Here is a 21,918-nt window from a genome sequence, read left to right as displayed (position 1 = left end):
AGGCAAGGATATTGTGGCTACTAAGATTGCACCTCAATCAACAATTTATAGGATCATCAAGAACTTCAAGGAAAGAGGTTCAATTCTTGTTAAGAAGGCTTCAGGGCGTCCAAGAAAGTCCAGCAAGCGTCAGGATCGTCTCCTAAAGAGGATTCAGCTGCGGGATCGGAGTGCCACCAGTGCAGAGCTTGCTCAGGAATGGCAGCAGGCAGGTGTGAGCGCATCTGCACGCACAGTGAGGCGAAGACTTTTGGAAGATGGCCTGGTGTCAAGAAGGCCAGCAAAGAAGCCACTTCTCTCCAAAAAAAACATCAGGGACAGATTGATCTTCTGCAGAAAGTATGGTGAATTGACTGCTGAGGACTGGGGCAAAGTCATATTCTCCAATGAAGCCTCTTTCCGATTGTTTTGGGCATCTGGAAAAAGGCTTGTCCAGAGAAGAAAAGGTGAGCGCTACCATCAGTCCTGTGTCATGCCAACAGTAAAGTATCCTGAGACCATTCATGTGTGGGGTTGCTTCTCATCCAAGGCACTGGGCTCACTCACAATTTTGCCCAAAAACACAGCCATGAATAAAGAATGGTACCAAAACACCCTCCAACAGCAACTTCTTCCAACAATCCAACAACACTTTGGTGAAGAACAATGCATTTTCCAGCACGATGGAGCACCGTGCCTTAAGGCAAAAGTGATAACTAAGTGGCTCGGGGACCAAAACGTTGACATTTTGGGTCCATGGCCTGGAAACTCCCCAGATCTTAATCCCATTGAGAACTTGTGGTCAATCCTCAAGAGGCGGGTGGACAAACAAAAACCCACTAATTCTGACAAACTCCAAGAAGTGATTATGAAAGAATGGGTTCCTATCAGTTAGGAATTGGCCCACCAGTCGAATTGCAGAGGTCCTGAAAAAGAAGGGCCAACACTGCAAATACTGACTCTTTGCATAAATGTCATGTAATTGTCCATAAAAGCCTTTGAAACGTATGAAGTGCGTGTAATTATATTTCACTACATCACAGAAACAACTGAAACAAAGATCTAAAAGCAGTTTAGCAGCAAACTTTGTGAAAACTAATATTTTTGTCATTCTCAAAACTTTTGGCCACGACTGTACATTACTTTCTATGATAAGAGCAGGAGCTTTTTCATGGTAGTGCATAGTACATACTGTACATGTACCAGAATTACAAAATGAAGTCGCAGTTCAACTAGTGTCCAAAGGAGCAGCTCATCCTGGCACAGACGGGGTAGTACAGAACATGTAGTACCGCAGAGGTGCTACTAGACAACCAAAAAAGGTGTTTTACCAATGAAATGGCCATGTTGATTGCATTGTATCTGAGGCATTGTATGTTGAGTCTAGTTTCAATTAACAGTGGCCCAGAAAAGACTGTTGTATGTTGAAAATATTGTATCCTGAGGCCTTATGTCTTGAGGGATTACTGTAAATATAAAAAAAATCACATTCTGTTTGTATTTTAAAGGGTTTCTACCACCAGAAATACTGTTATGTAGCTGACTAACATTAGCGATACGCTAATGTCAGCACTACATAACAGTATCTTTCTAACATTAGTCCCTGCAGCCGTTTTTGTTAAAAAAGCACTTTTATAGATATGCTAATGAGCCTCTAGGTGCTATGTGGGCGTCATTAGCACCTAGAGGGCTCCGTCCACTAGCCATTTCAGCCGCCCATCGCATCCCTCCAGCCCGCCCCGCTCCTGTTGATTGACGTGAAACTTCTCAGTATCTTGTACCAATTCCCGCGCCTGCGCCGTGCGCTTCTGTATTCGGTGCAGGCGCAGTGAGTGAATGCCGCGCTCCTGGTGCCGGCTTTCTCATTGTAACGTAGTTGGCGCAGGCGCAGTGAGGAAGACGGCGCCGGGAGAATACAGAAGCGCACGGCGCAGACGCGGGAATTGGTACGAGATACTGAGAAGTTTCACGTCAATCAACAGGAGCGGGCGGGCTGGAGGGACGCGATGGGCGGCTGAAATGGTTAGTGGACGGAGCCCTCTAGGTGCTAATGACACCCACAAGTGGAATATGAGACTTTGTAAGAAAAAATTAAATAAAAATCAATTTCCGCTAACTTGTGATCAAAAAAATAAAAATCTTCTATGAACTCGCCATGCCCCTCAAAAGTGATCCTTTTATAGCACCGCAGCGATTTTACGGTGTTTTTGCAGTGATCAGAAAAAAATATATTTCTGTCACTGCGGTGTGCACACAAGATCAGGCCTGATCGGGGGAACACTGCGTTTTTTGTAGAGCCTATAAAACATGTCCTATTCTTGTCCGCAATTGCGGACAAGAAAAGGCATTTTCTATATAGTTCTGGCAATGTGCGGATACGCAAAATGCGGAAAGCACATTGCCGGTGTCCGTTTTTTGCGGATCCGCGGTGTCCGTGTTTTCCGGAAATGTGGATCCGCAAAACACATACGGGCGTCTGAATGGAGCCTTACAGGGGGGCGATCAATGACAGGGGGGTGATCAATGACAGGGCGGTGATCAGGGAGTCTATATGGGGTGATCACCCCCCTGTAAGGCTCCATTCAGACGTCCGTATGTGTTTTGCGGATCCGCGGATCCATAAAACACATACGGACGTCTGACTGGAGCCTTCCAGGGGGGTGATCAATGACAGGGGGGTGATCAGGGAGTCTATATGGGGTGATCACCCCCCTGTCATTGATCACCCCCCTGTAAGGCTCCATTCAGACGTCCGAATGTGTTTTGCGGATCCGCGGATCCGTGGATCCACAAAATACATACGGACGTCTGAATGGAGCCTTACAGAGGGGTGATCAATGACAGGGGGTGATCAGGGAGTCTATATGGGGTGATCACCCCCCTGTAAGGCTCAATTCAGACGTCTGTATGTGTTTTGCGGATCCGCGGATACGCAAAACACATACGGACGTCTGAATGGAGCCTTACAGGGGGGTGATCAGGGAGTCTATATGGGGTGATCACCCCCCTGTCATTGATCCCCCCCTGTAAGGCTCCAATCAGACGTCCGTATGTGTTTTGCGGATCCGCGGATCCGATCCGTGGATCCGCGGATCCGCAAAACACATACGGACGTCTGAATGGAGCCTTACAGTGGGGGTGATCAATGACAGGGGGGTGATCAGGGAGTCTAATATGGGGTGATCAGGGGTTAATAAGGGGTTAATAAGTGACGGGGGGTGTAGTGTAGTGGTGTTTGGTGCTACTTTAAAGAGCTGCCTGTGTCCTCTGGTGGTCGATCCAAGCAAAAGGGACCACCAGAGGGCCAGGTAGTAGGTATATTAGACGCTGTTAACAAAACTGCGTCTAATATACCTTTCAGGGGTTAAAAAATCGGATCTACAGCCTGCCAGCAAATGATCGCCGCTGGCAGGCTGTAGATCAGCTCATTTACCTGCAGTTTCGTGTGAATGCGCGCTCCTGTGTGCACGCGTTCACAGGAAATCTTGCGTCTCGCGAGATGACGCGTATATGCGTCTAGGAGGAATGAATCGACCGCCTCCGGAACGCAATCCTGCGATAGGCTGGCCGGAGGCGGTTAAAGAGAACCTGTCACAGGGATTTTGTGTATAGAGCTGAGTACATGGGTTGCTAGATGGCCGCTAGCACATCCGCAATATCCAGTCCCCATAGCTCTGTGTGCTTTTATTGTGTAAAAAAACCGATTTGATATATATGCAAATTAACCTGAGATGAATCAGAGCTTGAAAATATGACTCTTCTCTGGTCACACAAGTAAGATATGACTCTTTTATGTTAATTTGCATAAAAGGCGGGAAGTACAAAAATGCTTGAAACGTATTGAATTTGTCTGCAAATGAAATTAAAAGTGTAATTTATATGTTTAGGGTAACACAATGAACATTTAGAAACGCTCAGTGAGGGTAGCATAGTAGAGGTGACAGGTTCCCTTTAAAGGGTTTCTACCATCAGAAATACTGTTATGTAGCTGACTGACATTAGCGATGCGCTAATGTCAGCACTACATAACAGTGTGTTTTTTACATTTCTCCCTGCAGCAGTTCTGATAAAATACACACTTTTATAATATGCTAATGAGCCTCTAGGTGCTATGTGGGCGTAGATTCAGCACCTAGAGGCTCCGTCTACTCACCCTTTATACCGCCCATGTCCTCCGTTCTGCCCTCTCCACTCCTCTTGATTGATATCATGGTTCGCAGCATCGCTGACGAAATCCCTCTGTATTCGGCGCAGGCGCAGTGAGTAAAGGCCGCTTTCCTGATGCCGGCTTCCTCACTGTGACGTAGTCGGCGCAGGCGCAGTGAGGAATCCGGCACCAGGATGTCATGCCCTGCTCTGACTATGTGCGGAGTTCGGCCAGAATAGCAGCACGTGTTTAGTTTTTTGTTTTGTTTTGGAGTCGTGCTAGATCCGCCTCTCTTCAGGTGCACTGGGTGGGGTCATTGGTTTAAATTTCACTCATTCCCAGTGTTCTGTGCGGGTTATAGAAATCAGTCTGGCCTTGGAAGCAAGGAAGGAAGGATTGTCTGTTCCAGCTCAGATAAGATAAGTTTGGTTTCTGTTTTTGTTTGCTGTCTAGGCTGTTTGTGTGTCGCCTGTCCCCTTCAGGTTCTGAGGGAGCAGAATGCCCTATTCCCCTTTCTCGATCTCAGGGATTCTAGGGTATTTTTAGCCCAGGCACGAGGACACATTATTCCTACCTTCAAGGTCTGAATGTGGGCTTAGCAGGGTAGGAAGAGAAGTCAGGGATTTGCTAGGAGGTGACCTTTCCCCAGCTTCTCGCCTAGATACTTGTTTGTTGGTTTATCTGGGTATCTGAGATCCCGTCCGCCGTGACACAGGAGCGCATCATTCACTCACTGCGCCTGCGCTGAATACAGAAGTGGACGGCGCAGGCGCGGGATTTCGTCAGTGATGCTGCGAACCGTGACATCGATCAAGAGGAGCGGGGCAGGCAGAACGGAGGACCTGGGCGGGATAAAGGGTGATTAGACCGAGCCTCTAGGTGCTGAATCTACGCCCATATAGCACCTAGAGGCTCATTAGCATATTATAAATGTGTGTATTTTATCAGAACGGCTGCAGGGACAAATGTAAAAAACATACTGTTATATAGTGCTGACATTAGCACATCGCTAATGTCAGTCAGCTACATAACAGTATTTCTGATGGTAGAAACCCTTTAACTTTAAATCCTGCAATTTTTTTTAAAAATGTTCTCCCTGCCGTCTGACCAATATCCAAAAACTCTGCACATGTGCATTCAAAGATAATTTATTCTGACATTGTGTCCAGCGTGTTCTGTCAGATACATCCACTTTCAAACACAGGATCTGCTGTACAAAACAGGAAAAGCAGGATCTATGGCTTATTGTCACATAGTGCTTTTGGGGTTTCCGACCCCATTAGCATAGCATTTTTGCTGCAGCTGTGGTATTGGAGACTACAAAAAGCTGCTCTGTGTGATCTCTTATATTTTCACATACTTGATTTTGCATGTTATGGGTCTATATGGAAATTAAGTACTGATTTAATTTAAGCACTTTTTTCAAGAAACAGTTATGGGGCCAGTAAGTACATGGACAGGTGGTTCACCAATATGCAGTAGAGGGTTTTAGTTGTGCATTTATAAAGTCATCTGATTATAAGCCTATTCCACTAAACCTGATGAAGAACCTATATAATAGATATTTGCACAGTAGTTGTATCATAAATTGATATATACAGCTTTTTGTATTACTACAGCTGCAGCTATTCTAGTTTCTACTAGTATTGAGCGCGAATATTCGAAAAGCAATTTTTTTTCTCAAATATCGGCACTTCGAGAATTTGCGAATATTTATAATATAGTGCTATATATTCGTAATGACGAATATTCTTTTTTTTTTTTTTTTTTTTTTTAACACAGTACACATCAGGTGATCATCCCTCACTTCTTCTAGCTTGTGGGCCAATGAGAAGGATTTGTCACAGCTTAGCAACATCCCTAGCAACCAATAGGAAAGTTGCCTACCCCTTACTATATAAGAACCTCCCCAGCAGCTATTTTCTAAAGTTTATTGCAGTTATGAAAGAGACAGCAGTGTCATTGCTGTGCTCTGTGCTTTATGTTATGACATTAGACAGTTAACATATATATATATATAATTCAAATAGTTAGGGGGAGATAGTCAGTGTACGTTAGATTGATCTATGGTGTAGCTGATATTGCTGAAAATTCGCAAGCGCGAACATATTGGCGCACTCTATCTGCATGTAAAGCTATTCTAATGTTGTCACGGCCATGCCCATGACCGTGACTCCTCTTACCGCATGCGGTTGTCTGCGGTTTTGTATGGGCGTTCAACCACGGGTGAGGGCCGCTTGTCTGTGGTCTCACTTGTGGTTGCCGCGGACAACCAGTGTTGTATTTTGCAGCAGAGCAGCCTGAACGTTCTTAGGCAGCTGCTGCCCTGGCGTGCGGTCACACCTAGCAACCCTTTTGTTAGGTGTGTGTGTTGTGTGCACTGTGTATTATGTTTTGAGTGCACTTCCCCTTTAAGTTGTGTTTTTCCCTTCTGTGTTACTGGAAGGGTTAACTTCCTTCCCAGTGTGTGTGTGATGTCACTGGGTGTGTCCAATCCTTGGGTGTGGCCACTTGGGCCTATAAAGACCCTCTCTCTTGCAGAGCTCAGTAGGTTGCTTCAGCATGCTTGCTGATAGCAGCCTCCTGTGTTTTACATCCGCCAGTGAGAGCCACCACTGTGGTCATAGTTAAAGTTTGAGTTTAAGTAGTCTATAGTTTAAGTTTATGCTTATGTCTCTTGTATGTCATGTTGTATGTGATGTTTCTGTTGGGACCTTCCTTGTCACTTTGTGCAGTTTACGGTTCTGGATTCCTGTTGTTCAGGGATCCAGTCAGCAAGGCTGTGGCAGGTTGGTGGAACTTCTAGTTCGCCTGCCATACCCGTAAAACTGTTTGTGTTCCCCTTTTTCCCAACAGCTTGGCCAGTGAGACTCCTGCTCCTCCGCGTCTAGGAGGAGTAGGTCGTCTTACCCTGACTCCTAGCGCAGGGACCGGACGGAGGGTGAGTTAGGGATCCGAGGTTCCTGCGCATGGGTCCTCCTACCTTTAAGGTCGGCCCATGCAGTTAGGAGTTAGGGTCAGGGTAGGGACGCTGTTAGGAGGTGACCTGCTCCCTATCCTGTTCTCCTGGCCGAGTAGGCCTACAGTATCTGGCCTCGCACGGCTGAGGATTTCCCCCATCCTCAGCCGTGACAAATGTTCTGCAGTGCCAACCATTTTCTCCAGCCTCAGGAAACTTATACCAGCTTGAAAAATGTACCATAAATGACCCACGACTGTATTTTGCACGCTTTATGCAAATATTACATTGCCTATTTTCGCAATCAAGAATATAATCTCGATTTCGCGAATATATGACGAATATTCTACACAATATTTGCAAAATATTGCGAATTCGAATATTGCCCCTGCTGCTCATCACTAGTTTCTACGAGTATGTTTCTATGCAAGTTTCGAGCACTTCTGGTTGATACCAATGCGTAATGTTCTACTGTGGATTGTACTACTGGTGAACTCCAATGAGAAGCATGGAATGTAGATAGTTGAACAGCTGGAGTTTCTGCTTTATATTTTACAGGTTTACATGGGCAAATATTGTGGTGACTAGTTGTTTACGATAGTCTCAAAACACAATATTTTCAACTTACAATGGCTTTTCGTGGGACATTGTAACTTGAAACCAGACTCAACATACAGCACCTCATACACTACGGATGCCAATCATTATGGGCACTCTGGTAAAACACCTGTATTGGCTGTCTAGTAGCACCTCACTACAGTACAGAGCAGTACTACATGTTCTGTACTGTTCTATACTTGTACCAGGATGAGATGCTCTTTTGGGTCCCAGTTGAGAGTAGCTCCTTCGACGTCTGGTACAAGGCCCTGAATAAACCTCTGTCCTGATCATAATTGATTTACAGCTCCTAACAGCTATTTCTGACTGCTATATGTAAGGACTTACCTTATGTCTTAATTATCTACTTATTTGTTTCTTAATCTTTATTTCTCTTATTTTAGGATGACATTTTGGGGCTTTGGAATCCATTACCAGTTTTCCATAGCATTACGGTCTCAAGTTACAATGGTTTATAATGGTCGTCCTAGAACCAATTAATATAGTAACTTGAGGGACCACCCTTTCAATTTACTCTATATGTATTTTTAACAAAGTGAAACTGCATAATGGCAAGCATTCTTTTGTTATTATTAAAACCCGTTGTACCTTTACACTGGGTCTACACAGCAATCACATGACAACACCAGTCACATGACCAAAGATTGCTGTGTAGCAGTGCAGCCATTGAACTGAATGGGGTTATGGCATGACTCACAAGTTGTTGTAACTACAACCCCACTGCTGAATTTTTTTTCTATTTTGGAATCACGGTCATGGCAGCTTGCACTGCAACCCCAATTTAGATCCATGGCTTCCCTGCTACACAGCAATCTTTGGTCATGCAACATGTGCTGCAGCCAAGGTCGCTGTGTAGCCCCAGCCTAAAAGTGACGTTCGATATTACAGTTTCTATGATATTAACAATTTTTTTGTATATTATATTTTGAAATAGGAATATATTCACATTACCTCAGTGGTGTTGGATATAGTTCTGTATTTACAAAGTACACAATTTCAAATGCCATTGTGATTCCCAGTCGGCCTAAAGTGGCTAGTGTTATTTTTAGCCACAAGAGATCTGCAAATAATAACATACGTGTTATTTCACTTGTCTTTCTATAAAAACTGCCCCTTCTTCTAACCCACTGTATGTAAGAAAGACAGTTGTTTTAAAGGAGTTATCCAGGAAAAGATATTTATGACTTATCCTCAGGATAAGCTATCAGTATCAGATCTGCCGGACCCCCACTGATCAGGTGTAAGAAGAGGCCTTGAGCATCACAGCTTCCTAGGCCAGTGACATCACTGTACATCGGTCACATGGCCTAGTTCCAGCCCAGCCCCATTCAAGTCAATCAGCGTGCAGCGTCCATATATACAGAATAGCAGCAGATACTGATAATTACTCCCAGTATACAGGACAAGAGAAGTGGTACTGTGCATTGTCCATATAAATAGAATAGGAGCAGATACTGATATTACTCCCAGTATACAGGACAAGAGAAGTGGTACTGTGCAGTGTCCATATATACAGAATAAGAGCAGATACTGAGAATTACACCCAGTATACAGGACAAGAGAAGTGGTACTGTGCACTGTCCATATATACAGAATAAGAGCAGATACTGAGAATTACACCCAGTATACAGGACAAGAAAAGTGGTACTATGCAGTGTCCATATATTCAAAATAAGAGCAGATACAGAGAATTACATCCAGTACACAGGACAAGAGAAGTGGTACTCTGCAGTGCCCATATATACAGAATAAGAGCAGATACTGCGAATTACATGGTATAGAAGAGGTTACAGCCAGCTCACCTTCGCGTCCTGCACAGCGGTGCACGGGGCGGACTCAAGCCAGTCCTTGATGATAGTAGAAAAAAAATAGAAGAAATGCTCCAGCACCACGATGGACATAGTGAAAATCCCGGTCTTTATTGCCACCAAAATTCAGGTAAATACAGCAATCAGAACACTGATACCCCCCGGTTCCCAAGATCTACGCGTTTCGAACAGTCGTGTTCTTAGTCATGATCCTGGATCATGACTAAGAACACGACTGTTCGAAATGCGTAGATCTTGGGAACCGGGGGGTACCAGTGTTCTGATTGCTGTATTTACCTGAATTTTGGTGACAATAAAGACCGGGATTTTCACTATGTCCATCGTGGTGCTGGAGCATTTCTTCTATTTTTTCTACTGAGAATTACACCCAGTACACAGGACAAGAGAAGTGGTACTGTGCAATGTCCATATATACAGAATAAGAGCAGATACTAAGAATGTGACAAACTCCCCTATTTTGAGGTGGCCACGAGTGCTTGGAAAGGACTACTTGCCAGCCTCTTACCATGCGATTATGGTCCCATGTTGTATGCACCGGTTTTGTGCAGAAAACCCAGCCAGGCCAAAGAGACTTGTACTAACTTTTGAATTCCTGGTCTAATTCGTGTCATTTTGGGATGTGTTAAATGTCTATGTGTATTGTAAAGGGTGGGACATTGTATGTTTGAGTAAGTGATGTCTGTTCCATTGTCTCTCTGTGTGTATTGGCAATTGTCCTCTGTCCTGGAGACAACCGAGTTGTAATTTGATTGTCTCTCAGGACAGAGGGCAATGTGTATTCTCCTGCCTGTGTTGATTATGTTAATCATGGTGTTTATGTGGGTTGTAACCTTTGTGTTATGGGTTAATGTATGTTTGTTGTGGGTGTCTCCCTTTCATGGGAGCAGGGGATAAAAGCAATTGTATTTTTTCAATGTGAAGCCTTCCAGTAAAGTATTTCTAGCATTCAGCTTGGGCTAATGTATAGACTTATTTGGCGATACTGGCGATACCAGCGATACTAGCGATAATAGCAATCTATTGCTCTGTGGATTAATTGGAGGTGCTAAGTCAAGGGGAGAAGGGAATACTAGACGGTGACACAGATGATACCGTCACAACTGGTGGCAGCAGTGGGATTTTCCCTTCTTTTTCCCTGCACAGAGGATTCAAGGAAGGCACTAGTGTATGGTGCATGGAGGGCAACGCTGGCACTCGTGCAGCAACCCTGGCTTTGAAGGAGCTCAAGGGACAGAGCTAGCTACCGGGCAGCGTTCCTATCCACAGCAACATGGAAGAGGAGTTTAACTGGAGGTTGCAGCAGTACTTGGCCCAACAGGATGGGCCTTTATCAGAGGAGGGCATACTGGACTACAGAGATGCCACTCGAAAGGGGCTGTGGTATGACGCTTTGGAGGAGGTACAGCGGCAGCGGAGAGAGAGTCTTCCCAGTGAGGAACAGAGGCTCCAGGTACTCGTGGCCCTGCGGTCACCCTTCCTAGGAAAGCAACCCTTGGCTGAGTGGGTGACAGAACTGTGAACCCTGAGTTGGAGGGAGTTGTGGCTGGACAAAGCGTACCGGGCACTAAAGTGGTAGGCCACCCAGCGCAACCCATGGGTGACTAACCACTATCTGCCGGAGGGAGAGGATTATAATGGTCCGGGCTTACTGTGGGAAGCCTTTGATGAGGGCGATGACTTTGGATGCCCCACAGAATGTCGGTTCTGGGACATCCACGACATCAGGGAAACTGAGCTGGACCTTCCCCGAGCGGACGACCTTGGGCCAGACCTGATTCATCTAGTTACCATGGAGTGGGAGCTGGAGCAGAGCTACCGTCAACTGTTCAACCTAGCTCAACCACCATCCCTCAGCCCAGAGGATTGCCTGGAAATTATACCCTCTTTTGCCCAACCAACCTCAGAGGTGAGCAACCTCATAGACTTGTCCTGGGAGGACCCACAGATGGCAGGTGGAGATGGGACCGAGGTCTCTCTACCACCCCTACAGGGAGGCTGGGCCGCCTGCCCAGATCTCCAGCGGCAGTGCATATCACAGGGAGAGGAGACAACCAGTCTCTCTCCCCAGCGGCAACCTGAGTTCCAGGGGAAGGAGATGCTGGGTCCCTCTGCCCTACAGCAACCAGAGTCCTGGGGAGGAGAGGCAACCGGCCTCACCTTCCAACAGCAGCCGGAGATACCGGGAAAAGGGGAACACAAACCCCTCTACACGGGCGCAGATGAGACCGCGGGTTCGGTGCCAGTCCTACAGGGATGCTGGACGGTCGGTCCAGATCCCCAGCCATCTCCGCAGGGATACCAGGAGGAGGAGGTAAGCGAGCCCTCACCTTCCCAGCTACTTCCCAACCGAGTTCTGGGGGCAGGGGATGAGCCTGTGATGCCCACTGATCCCTCCAGCCAAGTTCTGTTGGCAGGGGATGAGCCTGCGATACCCACTGATCCCTTCCCAGCGGAAGAGCTGGCATCCGGGCAGAGCGCCGCTAGCCTCTGCTCCACCGACCCCCTTGTTACAGGACTGGATTGCACCCCCCTCGCCCCAGCAGAAGAGCTGGCATCAGGGCAGAGCGCCGCTAGCCTCTGCTCCACCGACCCCCTTGTTACAGGACTGGATTGCACCTCCCTCGCCCCAGCAGAAGTGCTGGCATCAGTGCAGAACACTGCTGGCCGCTTTTCCCCAAGTAGCCCCAGCGGTTTGCCTAGCTGCACCAGGGAGACTGAGGATGCAGAACTGTTTCACCACAACCTGGGACCTATAGACCAGTACTGTCCCTGGTGAGTGAGCTACCCTGTTAACTATTTACCGTGGGTGGGCAACTCTGCTAATGTTTCTTTGTGGGTGGGCTTCCCGACTAATCTAGGTACTGACCGACAGGAGGTCAGATACCTGTTTAGTCTTAACCCCAAAGGGAAGATATGTGACAAACTCCCCTCTTTTGAGGTGGCCACGAGTGCTTGGAAAGGACTACTTGCCAGCCTCTTACCATGCGATTATGGTCCCATGTTGTATGCACCGGTTTTGTGCAGAAAACCCAGCCAGGCCAAAGAGACTTGTACTAACTTTTGAATTCCTGGTCTAATTCGTGTCATTTTGGGATGTGTTAAATGTCTATGTGTATTGTAAAGGGTGGGACATTGTATGTTTGAGTAAGTGATGTCTGTTCCATTGTCTCTCTGTGTGTATTGGCAATTGTCCTCTGTCCTGGAGACAACCGAGTTGTAATTCGATTGTCTCTCAGGACAGAGGGCAATGTGTATTCTCCTGCCTGTGTTGATTATGTTAATCATGGTGTCTATGTGGGTTGTAACCTTTGTGTTATGGGTTAATGTATGTTTGTTGTGGGTGTCTCCCTTGCATGGGAGCAGGGGATAAAAGCAATTGTATTTTTTCAATGTGAAGCCTTCCACTAAAGTATTTCTAGCATTCAGCTTGGGCTAATGTATAGACTTATTTGGCGATACCGGCGATACCAGCGATACTAGCGATAATAGCGATCTATTGCTGTTACACTGAGCGCTCCGGGTCCCCTGCTGGCCTCGGAGCGCTCACAGCGTATGCCCCCAGGCAGCACTCCAGCGTCTCGGCGTGTGCGTCCTCGCTCTCTAGGGCGCGCGCGTGCCGGGACTCTTAGATTCAAAGGACCAGTGCACCAGTGATTGGTGCCTGGTCCAAAGGGGTTATTAAGGGTTAAGGTTGTGAGAGGCAGTGCTGACTTAATTAGGCTGCACCTGTGCACTGCCCATTTATACCTTCTCCTCCCACAGCCTTCTGCCGGATCTTTGTGCCTTGTGCCTCAGAGAAAGCGTTCCCTACGTTGTTAGTTTGCCTTACCTGTTGCCGTACCCGTTGCTACCGTCCACTCGCCTTTGAACCTTTGCCGCCTGCCCTGACTGCTGCTACGTCCGACTACGCTCTTACCTTCTCCCTATGTACCACACCTTATCAGCTGCCAGAGAGGTCGAGTTGTTACTAGGGGACACGACCTTGTAGTTACCGCTGCGGCAAATCCATCCCGCCTTGCGGCGGGCTCTGGTGAAGACCGGTAACTGCTTAGAACCGGTCCTCTAGTACAACCCGCGCCATCGCCTCTCTGGTCCAGAGGATTCACTACCTGTCCTGCCGGTTCGTGACAGTAAGATCCGGCCATGAATCCCGCTGATGTTCCCCTGCCAAGCCTGGAGGACCTCACCACCATTGTGGCCCAGCAGGGTCAACAGCTGGCCCAGTTGACCGCTATGTTGCAGCAGCTCCTGCCTTCTCTGCAACAGCCAGCCCCTCCGTCTGCTCCTGCTGCATCACCTCCGCCTGCCGTTACCACCGGTTCCAGAATCCATTTGTCCTTACCAGACAAATATGACGGAGATCCTAAGCAGTGCCGTGGGTTCTTGTCGCAGTGCTCTCTCCACCTCGAGCTTCTGTCCGACCAGTTTCCTTCTGAGCGAGCCAAGGTAGCCTTTATTCTCAGTTTACTGTCCGGGAAGGCCCTGGCCTGGGCTACACCACTATGGGACCGCGCAGATCCTGCCACCGCTTCCGTCCAGAGCTTCTGCCTAGAGTTCCGGAATGTTTTTGAGGAGCCTGCCCGGGTTACCTCCGCAGAGACTGCCTTACTAAATTTGACCCAAGGAGGTTCTTCCGTGGGTGACTATGCCATTCAGTTCCGCACCCTGGCCTCTGAGCTGAACTGGAACAATGAAGCCCTTTGCGCCACCTTCAAGAAAGGACTTAACAGTGAAGTAAAGGACGTTCTGGCTGCACGTGAGCTTCCTTCCACTCTTAGTGACCTCATCTTGCTGGCCACTAGGATAGACAAACGTTTCGCCGAAAGACAAGAGGAACTCCTCCTTGAAAAGGAAAAAGCTCGTCCTAGACGCTTTCCTCGTCTGGCTCCCGTTTTTCCGCATCCCCCTCAACCGGCTACTGGGTTTTCCGCCGTGGAAGCCATGCAGGTGGATCGGTCACGATTGACTCCGCAAGAACGAAGCCGCCGCAGAAACGAGAACCTGTGTCTGTACTGTGCCAGTACCGAGCACTTCCTTAAAGATTGTCCTCTCCGTCCACCGCGTTCGGGAAACGCTCGCACCTAGTAAGCGTGGGAGAGGCGTTGCTAGGTGTGGATTCTTCCTCTCCACGTCTCATCATACCCGTGCAGTTGATCATCTCTTCCAAGTCCTCTTTCTCCGCAGCCGCCTTCTTGGATTCTGGTTCAGCTGGCAACTTCATTCACGCCTCCTTGGTTGACAAGTACCGTATTCCAGTAATCCATCTACCCAAGCTGTTTTTCATTTCTACTGTTAACGGTGAGAGACTCTCAGCCACCGTGCAGTTCCATACCCAGCCTCTGCAGATGGACATCGGAATATTTCATACCGAGACTTTAGAATTCTTTGTCCTTCCCTTCTGTTCCTCCGAACTCCTCCTGGGTCTGCCGTGGCTTCAACGTCATAGCCCTGTCCTGAATTGGTCCACCGGTGAGATCCTGCGTTGGGGCTCCTCCTGTTCGGACCGCTGTCTCAAGCCTGCTCTGGTCAAACAGAACTCGCAAGTTTCTCCGCCTTCTGGGCTGCCCAAGCCATACCATTCCTTCACGGATGTCTTCTGCAAGAAACAAGCTGAGGTTCTTCCTCCTCACCGATCCTATGATTGCCCGATCGATCTGATACTCGGTTCTACTCCACCTCGGGGCAGAATTTATCCTCTCTCACCTCCTGAGACTCTTGCCATGTCCGACTATATACGTGAGAACCTACAGAGAGGATTCATAAGAAAATCTTCTTCTCCTGCTGGGGCCGGTCTTTTCTTCGTGACTAAAAAAGACGGCTCCCTCCCTGACTACAGAGGTCTTAATAAAATTACCATCAAGAACCGTTACCCTCTGCCTCTAATCTCTGAGCTATTTGATCGTCTCCGAGGGGCTAAGAGCTTCACTAAATTGGACCTTCGAGGGGCCTATAATCTGATCCGTATCCGTGAGGGAGACGAATGGAAGACCGCCTTTAACACAAGGAACGGCCATTTCGAGTATTTGGTGATGCCCTTCGGCCTCTGCAACGCACCTGCTGTCTTCCAGGAATTGAACGGACCTCCCTGCCTTTCCTGGGTTACATTATCTCAGCCCAAGGACTTCAAATGGACCCAGCCAAACTCTCGGCGGTTCTGGATTGGCCACGTCCCTCTGGTCTCCGAGCCATACAAAGATTTCTGGGCTTTGCGAATTACTACAGGCAATTCATCCCTCACTATTCCACTCTGGTAGCTCCTATCGTGGCCCTCACTAGAAAAGGAGCTAACCCCAAATCCTGGCCTTCCCAAGCCGAGGAAGCCTTCCAGTCCCTGAAATCCGCCTTTGCCTCTGCACCCGTTCTCTCTAGACCAGATTCCACCAAGCCCTTCTCTCTTGAAGTGGATGCCTCCTCGGTGGGAGCCGGAGCTGTCTTCACCCAGAAGTCTTCCCGGGGCAAGACTTCAACTTGTGGCTTCTTTTCTAAAACATTCTCTTCCGCAGAGAGAAATTACTCCATTGGGGACAGGGAACTGCTGGCTATTAAATTGGCACTGGAGGAATGGAGACATTTACTCGAGGGCGCCACACATCCTGTGTACATCTTCACGGGCCACAAGAACCTGGCTTATCTCCAGTCTGCTCAGAGATTAAATCCCTGTCAGGCTCGTTGGTCTCTGTTCTTCGCCCGCTTTAACTTTGAGATCCATTTCCGTCTGGCTTGTAAGAACATTAGGGCAGATGCTCTGTCTCGCTCCTCTGATGTGGTGGGCAACGAGTTAACACCTCAATATATTATCCCTCCAGAACGCCTTATTACAGTCGCTCCCGTGGACCTGTGCCTTCTTCCTCCTGGCAAATCCTACGTACCTCCACGTCAGCGGCTGCGAATTCTCAAGTGGGGCCACGCCTCCCCTTTTGCCGGTCATCCAGGGGTGACCGGTGGGCCCCTGAGCAAGGTGCACCCCCTGCACAAGTGGCACATAACACAGTAGACTTACTGCACTATATATACATATGTTCAATGTACAGCACCTCAACCAGCTTATGTTCATATAAAAAACTTAGATAGATTATTAAAGAAACTCCCCAGTTTATTATTATAGACACGATCAGATAGCTGAGATGACTTCTAGGTGTAGCGGAAAGCTAGCCAGTGTCCTGTTCTCCCCAGGACCTACCTTCTCCGAGTTGTTGCAGGGCCCACCATATTCAATCATCTGGTAGCATATTGCTGCTGTGTGATCAGGTAATATTTGAATGTATCTGTATGGAGGGGCCCCCAAAATAAATTTTACTGGTGAGCCCAAGGCACCCCAGTCCGACACTGCATAGACCCCAGATTATACTGATAAAGAAATCAGTCGTGTATCGAAATTTATCACTATATTTATATATATTTGCCAATACTCAAGCCACGCAGGATGTAGATATTCATGTATTTCATGTACTAAATGCCAATAGTGCATCTGATTAGGATTATGTAAACAGGACACCCGTTTAATACTGTATTCTACTAATACCATATTGCATGCCACCAAGTGATCCCTCTTATTATATAAGTACCTGTGGATATTGCAGCAGTTATTAAGCATGCAATGCCTGCTCCAGCATTACTTAAAGCAAATGGAAGTCTTCTCCCAATGCGATCAATGGAGAGTAGAATAAGTATGGCTGCTGGTAATTCCACAGCTGCAGAGATAAAAAAGTCTGTATACAGGCTTCCAGACACAATTCCTAGCCGCATAACAAGACCTTGATAGACGACTGCACTTGTAAACCTGCAAGAAACCAGACTGTACATTTATATCTAAAGCACTGGACACCGACCATTGTTCAATTAACCAAGCGCTATAAAATCAAGATAATACATTTTTATGTGAGGCTACTTTCACACCTGCGTTAGGTGCGGATCCGTCTTGTATCTGCACAGACGGATCCGCACCGATAATGCAAACGCTTGTATCTGTTCAGATCCGGATCCGTTTGCATTACCATGAACAAAAAAAAATAATGCAATAATAATACATGATAATGCAAATGGATCCGTTTTGACTTACACTGAAAGTCAATGGGAGGCGGATCCGTTTTCAATTGCAGCATATTGTGTCAGTGAAAACGGATCCATCCCCATTGACTTACATTGTAAGTCAGGAAGGATCCGTTTGGTTCCGCATCGTCAGGCGGACATCAAAATGCTGCAAGCAGCGTTTTGTTGTCCACATCCAGAGCGGAATGGAGGCTAAACTGATCCATTTTGGGCCGCTTGTGAGAGCCCTGAAACGGATCTCACAAGCGGACCCAGAAACGCCAGTGTGAAAGTAGCCTAAGAAAAAAAAAATTAAGATGTTGATGTTCATTTTCAGAACTTACCAAGATTCTCACAAACAAATCGGCACATGATGGATATTATCACTGCATAGCTATGTACATTTTTATACAGTGAAAGGGGGAATTATTACTGCATAACTAGTTTAATTAGCTATTCAACTGTCTAGAAAAGTGACTGTACTATGTATGTCTACTACAGCTGGTAGTATTGGTACTAGAGATGAGCGAATCGAATCCCACGAATTCAGATTCGCCTAGAAGCCGAATTTCCTCGTCGATTCAACTTGAAATAGTGTAAAAAACTAAAAAAATCAAACTTACCTCCTCCATTTGCTCGCGATGGACCGACGGCCTCCATCTTGCTTTAAGATCTCGGCTGAAATCCCGTGCGGCGCAAGATTACATTAATCTCGCGCCGCACAGGATTTCGGCCTAGATCTTCAAGCAAGATGGCGGCGGCCAGCCCGTCGCGAGCAAATGGAGGCGGTAAGTTTGATTTTTTAAGTTTGAATTATTGTTAATTTTACACTCAGATGCAGCGATTATGTATAAACGCAGCATCTGAGGGGTACAATGACGCAGCCCCCTGTTATTGCACCTGCTACTTACAAAAAAATGCGCTTTGTGAGGAAGTAATTCATCACTAAGATAAAAAAAAAAATTATTCGGCGAAGCAGCCGTAAAATACAGTGAATACCGTAAAAAAATAATAATGATGTGTCAAAACAAGCAATTTTTGTCACCTTACATCACAAAAAGGGCAACACCAAGTGATCAAAAAGGTGTATGTCCCACAAAATGGTACCAATAAAACCGTCACCACATCCCGCAAAAAATGAGCCCCTACATAAGAAAATCTCTCAAAAAATAAAAAAACTATAGCTCTCAGAACATGGACACATTAAAACATAATTTTTTTGTTTCAAAAATGCTATTATTGTGTAAAACTTAAATAAATAAGAAAAAGTATACATATTAGGTATTGCCACGTCCATAACGATCTGCTCTATATAAATGTCACTTGACCAAACCCCTCAGGTGAACGCTGTAAAAATAAATAAATAAAAACTGTGCTAAAACAACCAATTTTTTGGTCACCTTGCCCCATAAATTGTTATAATGAATGATCAAAAAATCATATGTACCCAAAAATAGTACCAATAAAACTGGCACCTTATCCCCTAGTTTCCAAAATGGGATCACTTCTTGGGAGTTTCTACTGTAAGGGTGCATCAGGGGGGCTTCAAATGGGACATGGCATCTAAAAACCATGTGGTTCCTTTTCTTCTGCACCCTGCCGTGTGCCCATACAGCAGTTTATGACCACATGTGGGGTGTTTCTGTAAACCACTGAATCTGGGTAATAAATATTGAGTTTTGTTTGGCTGTTAACCATCAATGTGTTAAAGAAAAAATTTGATTAAAATGGAAAATCTGCCAAAAAAGCGAAATAAAAAAATTTGATCTCCATTTTCCTTTAATTCTTGTGGAACGCCTAAAGGGTTAACAAAGTTTGTAAAAGCGGTTTTAAATAACTTGAGGGGTGTAGTTTCTACAATGGGGTCATTTATGGGGTATCCACTATGTAGGCCCCACAAAGTGACTTCAGGCCTGAACTGGTCCTTAAAAAGTGGGTTTTGGCAATTTTCTTAAAAATTTGAAGAATTGCTTCTAAACTTCTAAGCCTTCTAACGTCCTAAAAAAATAAAATGACATTTCCAAAATGATGCCAACATAAAGGAGACATATGGGGAATGTTAAGTAATAAATATTTTATGATGTATGATTTTCTGTTTTAAAAGCAGAGAAATGGAAATTTAGAAAATTGCGACTTTTTAATAATTTTGGGGTAAATTTGGGATTTTTTCATAAATAAAGGTGAAATATTTTGACTCAGATTTATGACTATCATGAAGTACAAAGAATCATGAGAAAACAATCTCTGAATGACTTGGATAAGTAAAGGCGTTCCAAAGTTATTACCACATAAAGTGAGATATGTCAGATTTGCAAAATTTGGCCTGGTCAGGAAGGGGGCAAATGGCCCAGATAGGAAGTGGTTAAACGCTTATACAAGTAGAAACCCCCGACAGAGTGGAGAGGGTGTCAGAAGTAAGTTTGTGTTGACGTCACTGATTATTTTGCCCTTCCTCTAATCCGTCAGAACAATAACCCCCAAAAAACGGATCCCGTCTGTTGAGCATCCGTCTTCACTCGGTCAGCATTTGGTCAGTAATCCATCAGTATTGCTAATGCCAAAAAAAAACTGGAGTGGATCCAAAACAGAAATGACACGTGAATGGAATATTTGCATGTCTTCTGTGTTTAGCTTTTGGCTACCAAATCACAAGCCAATTCTGATGGGACCATACAGGCCTTACAGCTGCTACACAGACAGGAACCGTTGTGCGTCTCATTTTTCATTCCTTCTGACAGATCAGTAGAAGGGTCAAATAAATTATAATGTCAGCCAAGCCGAAAGGCAAAATAGTGGCCCAGTCATGAAGTGGGGAGGGTGGGAACAGCATGAGAAGTCCACAGAGTGGCCCTATGACATAGTGTGGAGGTGGCGGCAGCATCAGGAGGCCACAGAGTGGCACAATGACAGCATGGAGGTGGCAGCAGCATCATCAGGAGTAGTGATGAACGAACATCGGCCAGGAAGTTTAGCGAATGCAAACGCGCGTTCGCGATCAAGGTGAACCTGAAAAACCTTCAGGTCATATTTGCAGCCACCAAATACTTACTAGAAGTGCACAAATATTCCCACAACATGGACAGTGACATACCAGAGGGGGATCAATGGCAAAAATTCCCACAAAAAATATGTACTTTAATCAGGGGCCATTTTTAATGCCTCTTAAAGGGAAACTCTCAAAAATGTGCCCTGCTGGAGCCTAGAAAATTTTTATTTTAGGCCATGGGAGTAACAGAAAATAACTTGTGATTATGTGGCTCGCGGTACATTAGGCGGTCACTGGATAAAAATTTTACAGTAGGCCAGTACAGGCACCAAACATTAGGCATTCACCTGACTGAAAAGAACAAGTGATTATGTGGCTGAAGGTACATTAGGCGGTCACTGGATAAAATTTTTACTGTAGGCCACCTGTCCTAGGTTGCTAGTATAGTTTATATGTGTATACAGCTAGACCTCTAAATAGCCTTAATACAGCTCCTATGTTTATGTGTTAAAGACAAAAGCAGAGTTATTTACTGTGACATCATGTTTTGGATGTCATATAACAGTTATATTTTGTGTTCACAGAAGCATAAAAAGATAATATGCCTTAAAATTCATTTTATAGTGTAAGGAAAGCTCAGTGACACAGCAGAAACAAAATAAAGCATAGTGTTAATCTGTTGTTGCTGGGCAGAAGTCTAGACCAATCACAGCCAGCTTCTCACACAGCAAGAGTTTTCACCAATCACAGCCAGCCTCACACACAGCCTGTCTGGGAATTACCCCAGCTCCTGCTGCTAGAATTATTATTCACCAGAGACAGGAGCTGAAGAGACATTCACTACACTGAGAGCCCAGTTTTATGGGAACAAGAGGCCAAAATATGTATTTAAAACAGTTATATAATGTTCCTATTGTTAGTATTGTGTTTAGAACTGTATACTGAACTAGATATATATGTGTTTACTTACAGTTCCACCAATTGCAAAACCAATTGCAAAGTACAAATTGCAAGCTACAGTTGCAAACTGTGAACTACTACAAATACCATACAAACATATTGCAATCCAAATTGCATACAACCATACCAGATCATACTCAACCAATCTGCAAATAGTTACTGCTAACTGCATAACGCCATTTTGTGATATCTTTTCAACATGTGTTTTGTACATGGCCAATCTGCTGTGGAGGTGGCAGTGTTATATATAAAGAAAAGTTGAAGGTAATAAGGAAGTTATTGGCCACAGGTCAAGCCCGCACACCCAGTAGTCCAGGGGTTTCTCGCTTCTCAGAGAGTCCACATCGGCTGTTAACCAGATGTAGTCGAACACCTGTCGGTCTAGGCGTTCCCTGAGGCTGGATCCGGAGGG

General features: G+C 45.9%; 1 protein-coding gene across 3 annotated transcripts in view; it reads right to left on the bottom strand.

Moving 5' to 3' along the window:
• The window catches only part of SLC22A3 (solute carrier family 22 member 3), a 250,751-nt gene that overhangs the window by 9,813 nt on the left and 219,020 nt on the right, over window positions 1-21,918 (bottom strand). For all 3 annotated transcript variants that reach the window (XM_040429280.1, XM_040429282.1, XM_040429281.1), the window contains 2 exons: window positions 17,098-17,312; window positions 8,655-8,763 (listed from right to left, as the gene is read on the bottom strand). In XM_040429280.1, coding sequence (XP_040285214.1) covers window positions 8,655-8,763; window positions 17,098-17,312 — 324 coding nt within the window. The remainder of the gene's footprint in view (window positions 1-8,654; window positions 8,764-17,097; window positions 17,313-21,918) is intronic.

The sequence above is a fragment of the Bufo bufo genome, chromosome 4 (genome assembly GCF_905171765.1).
Source record: "Bufo bufo chromosome 4, aBufBuf1.1, whole genome shotgun sequence".
Lineage (NCBI taxonomy): Eukaryota > Metazoa > Chordata > Amphibia > Anura > Bufonidae > Bufo > Bufo bufo.
This window is presented reverse-complemented; position numbering and strand designations above follow the sequence as displayed.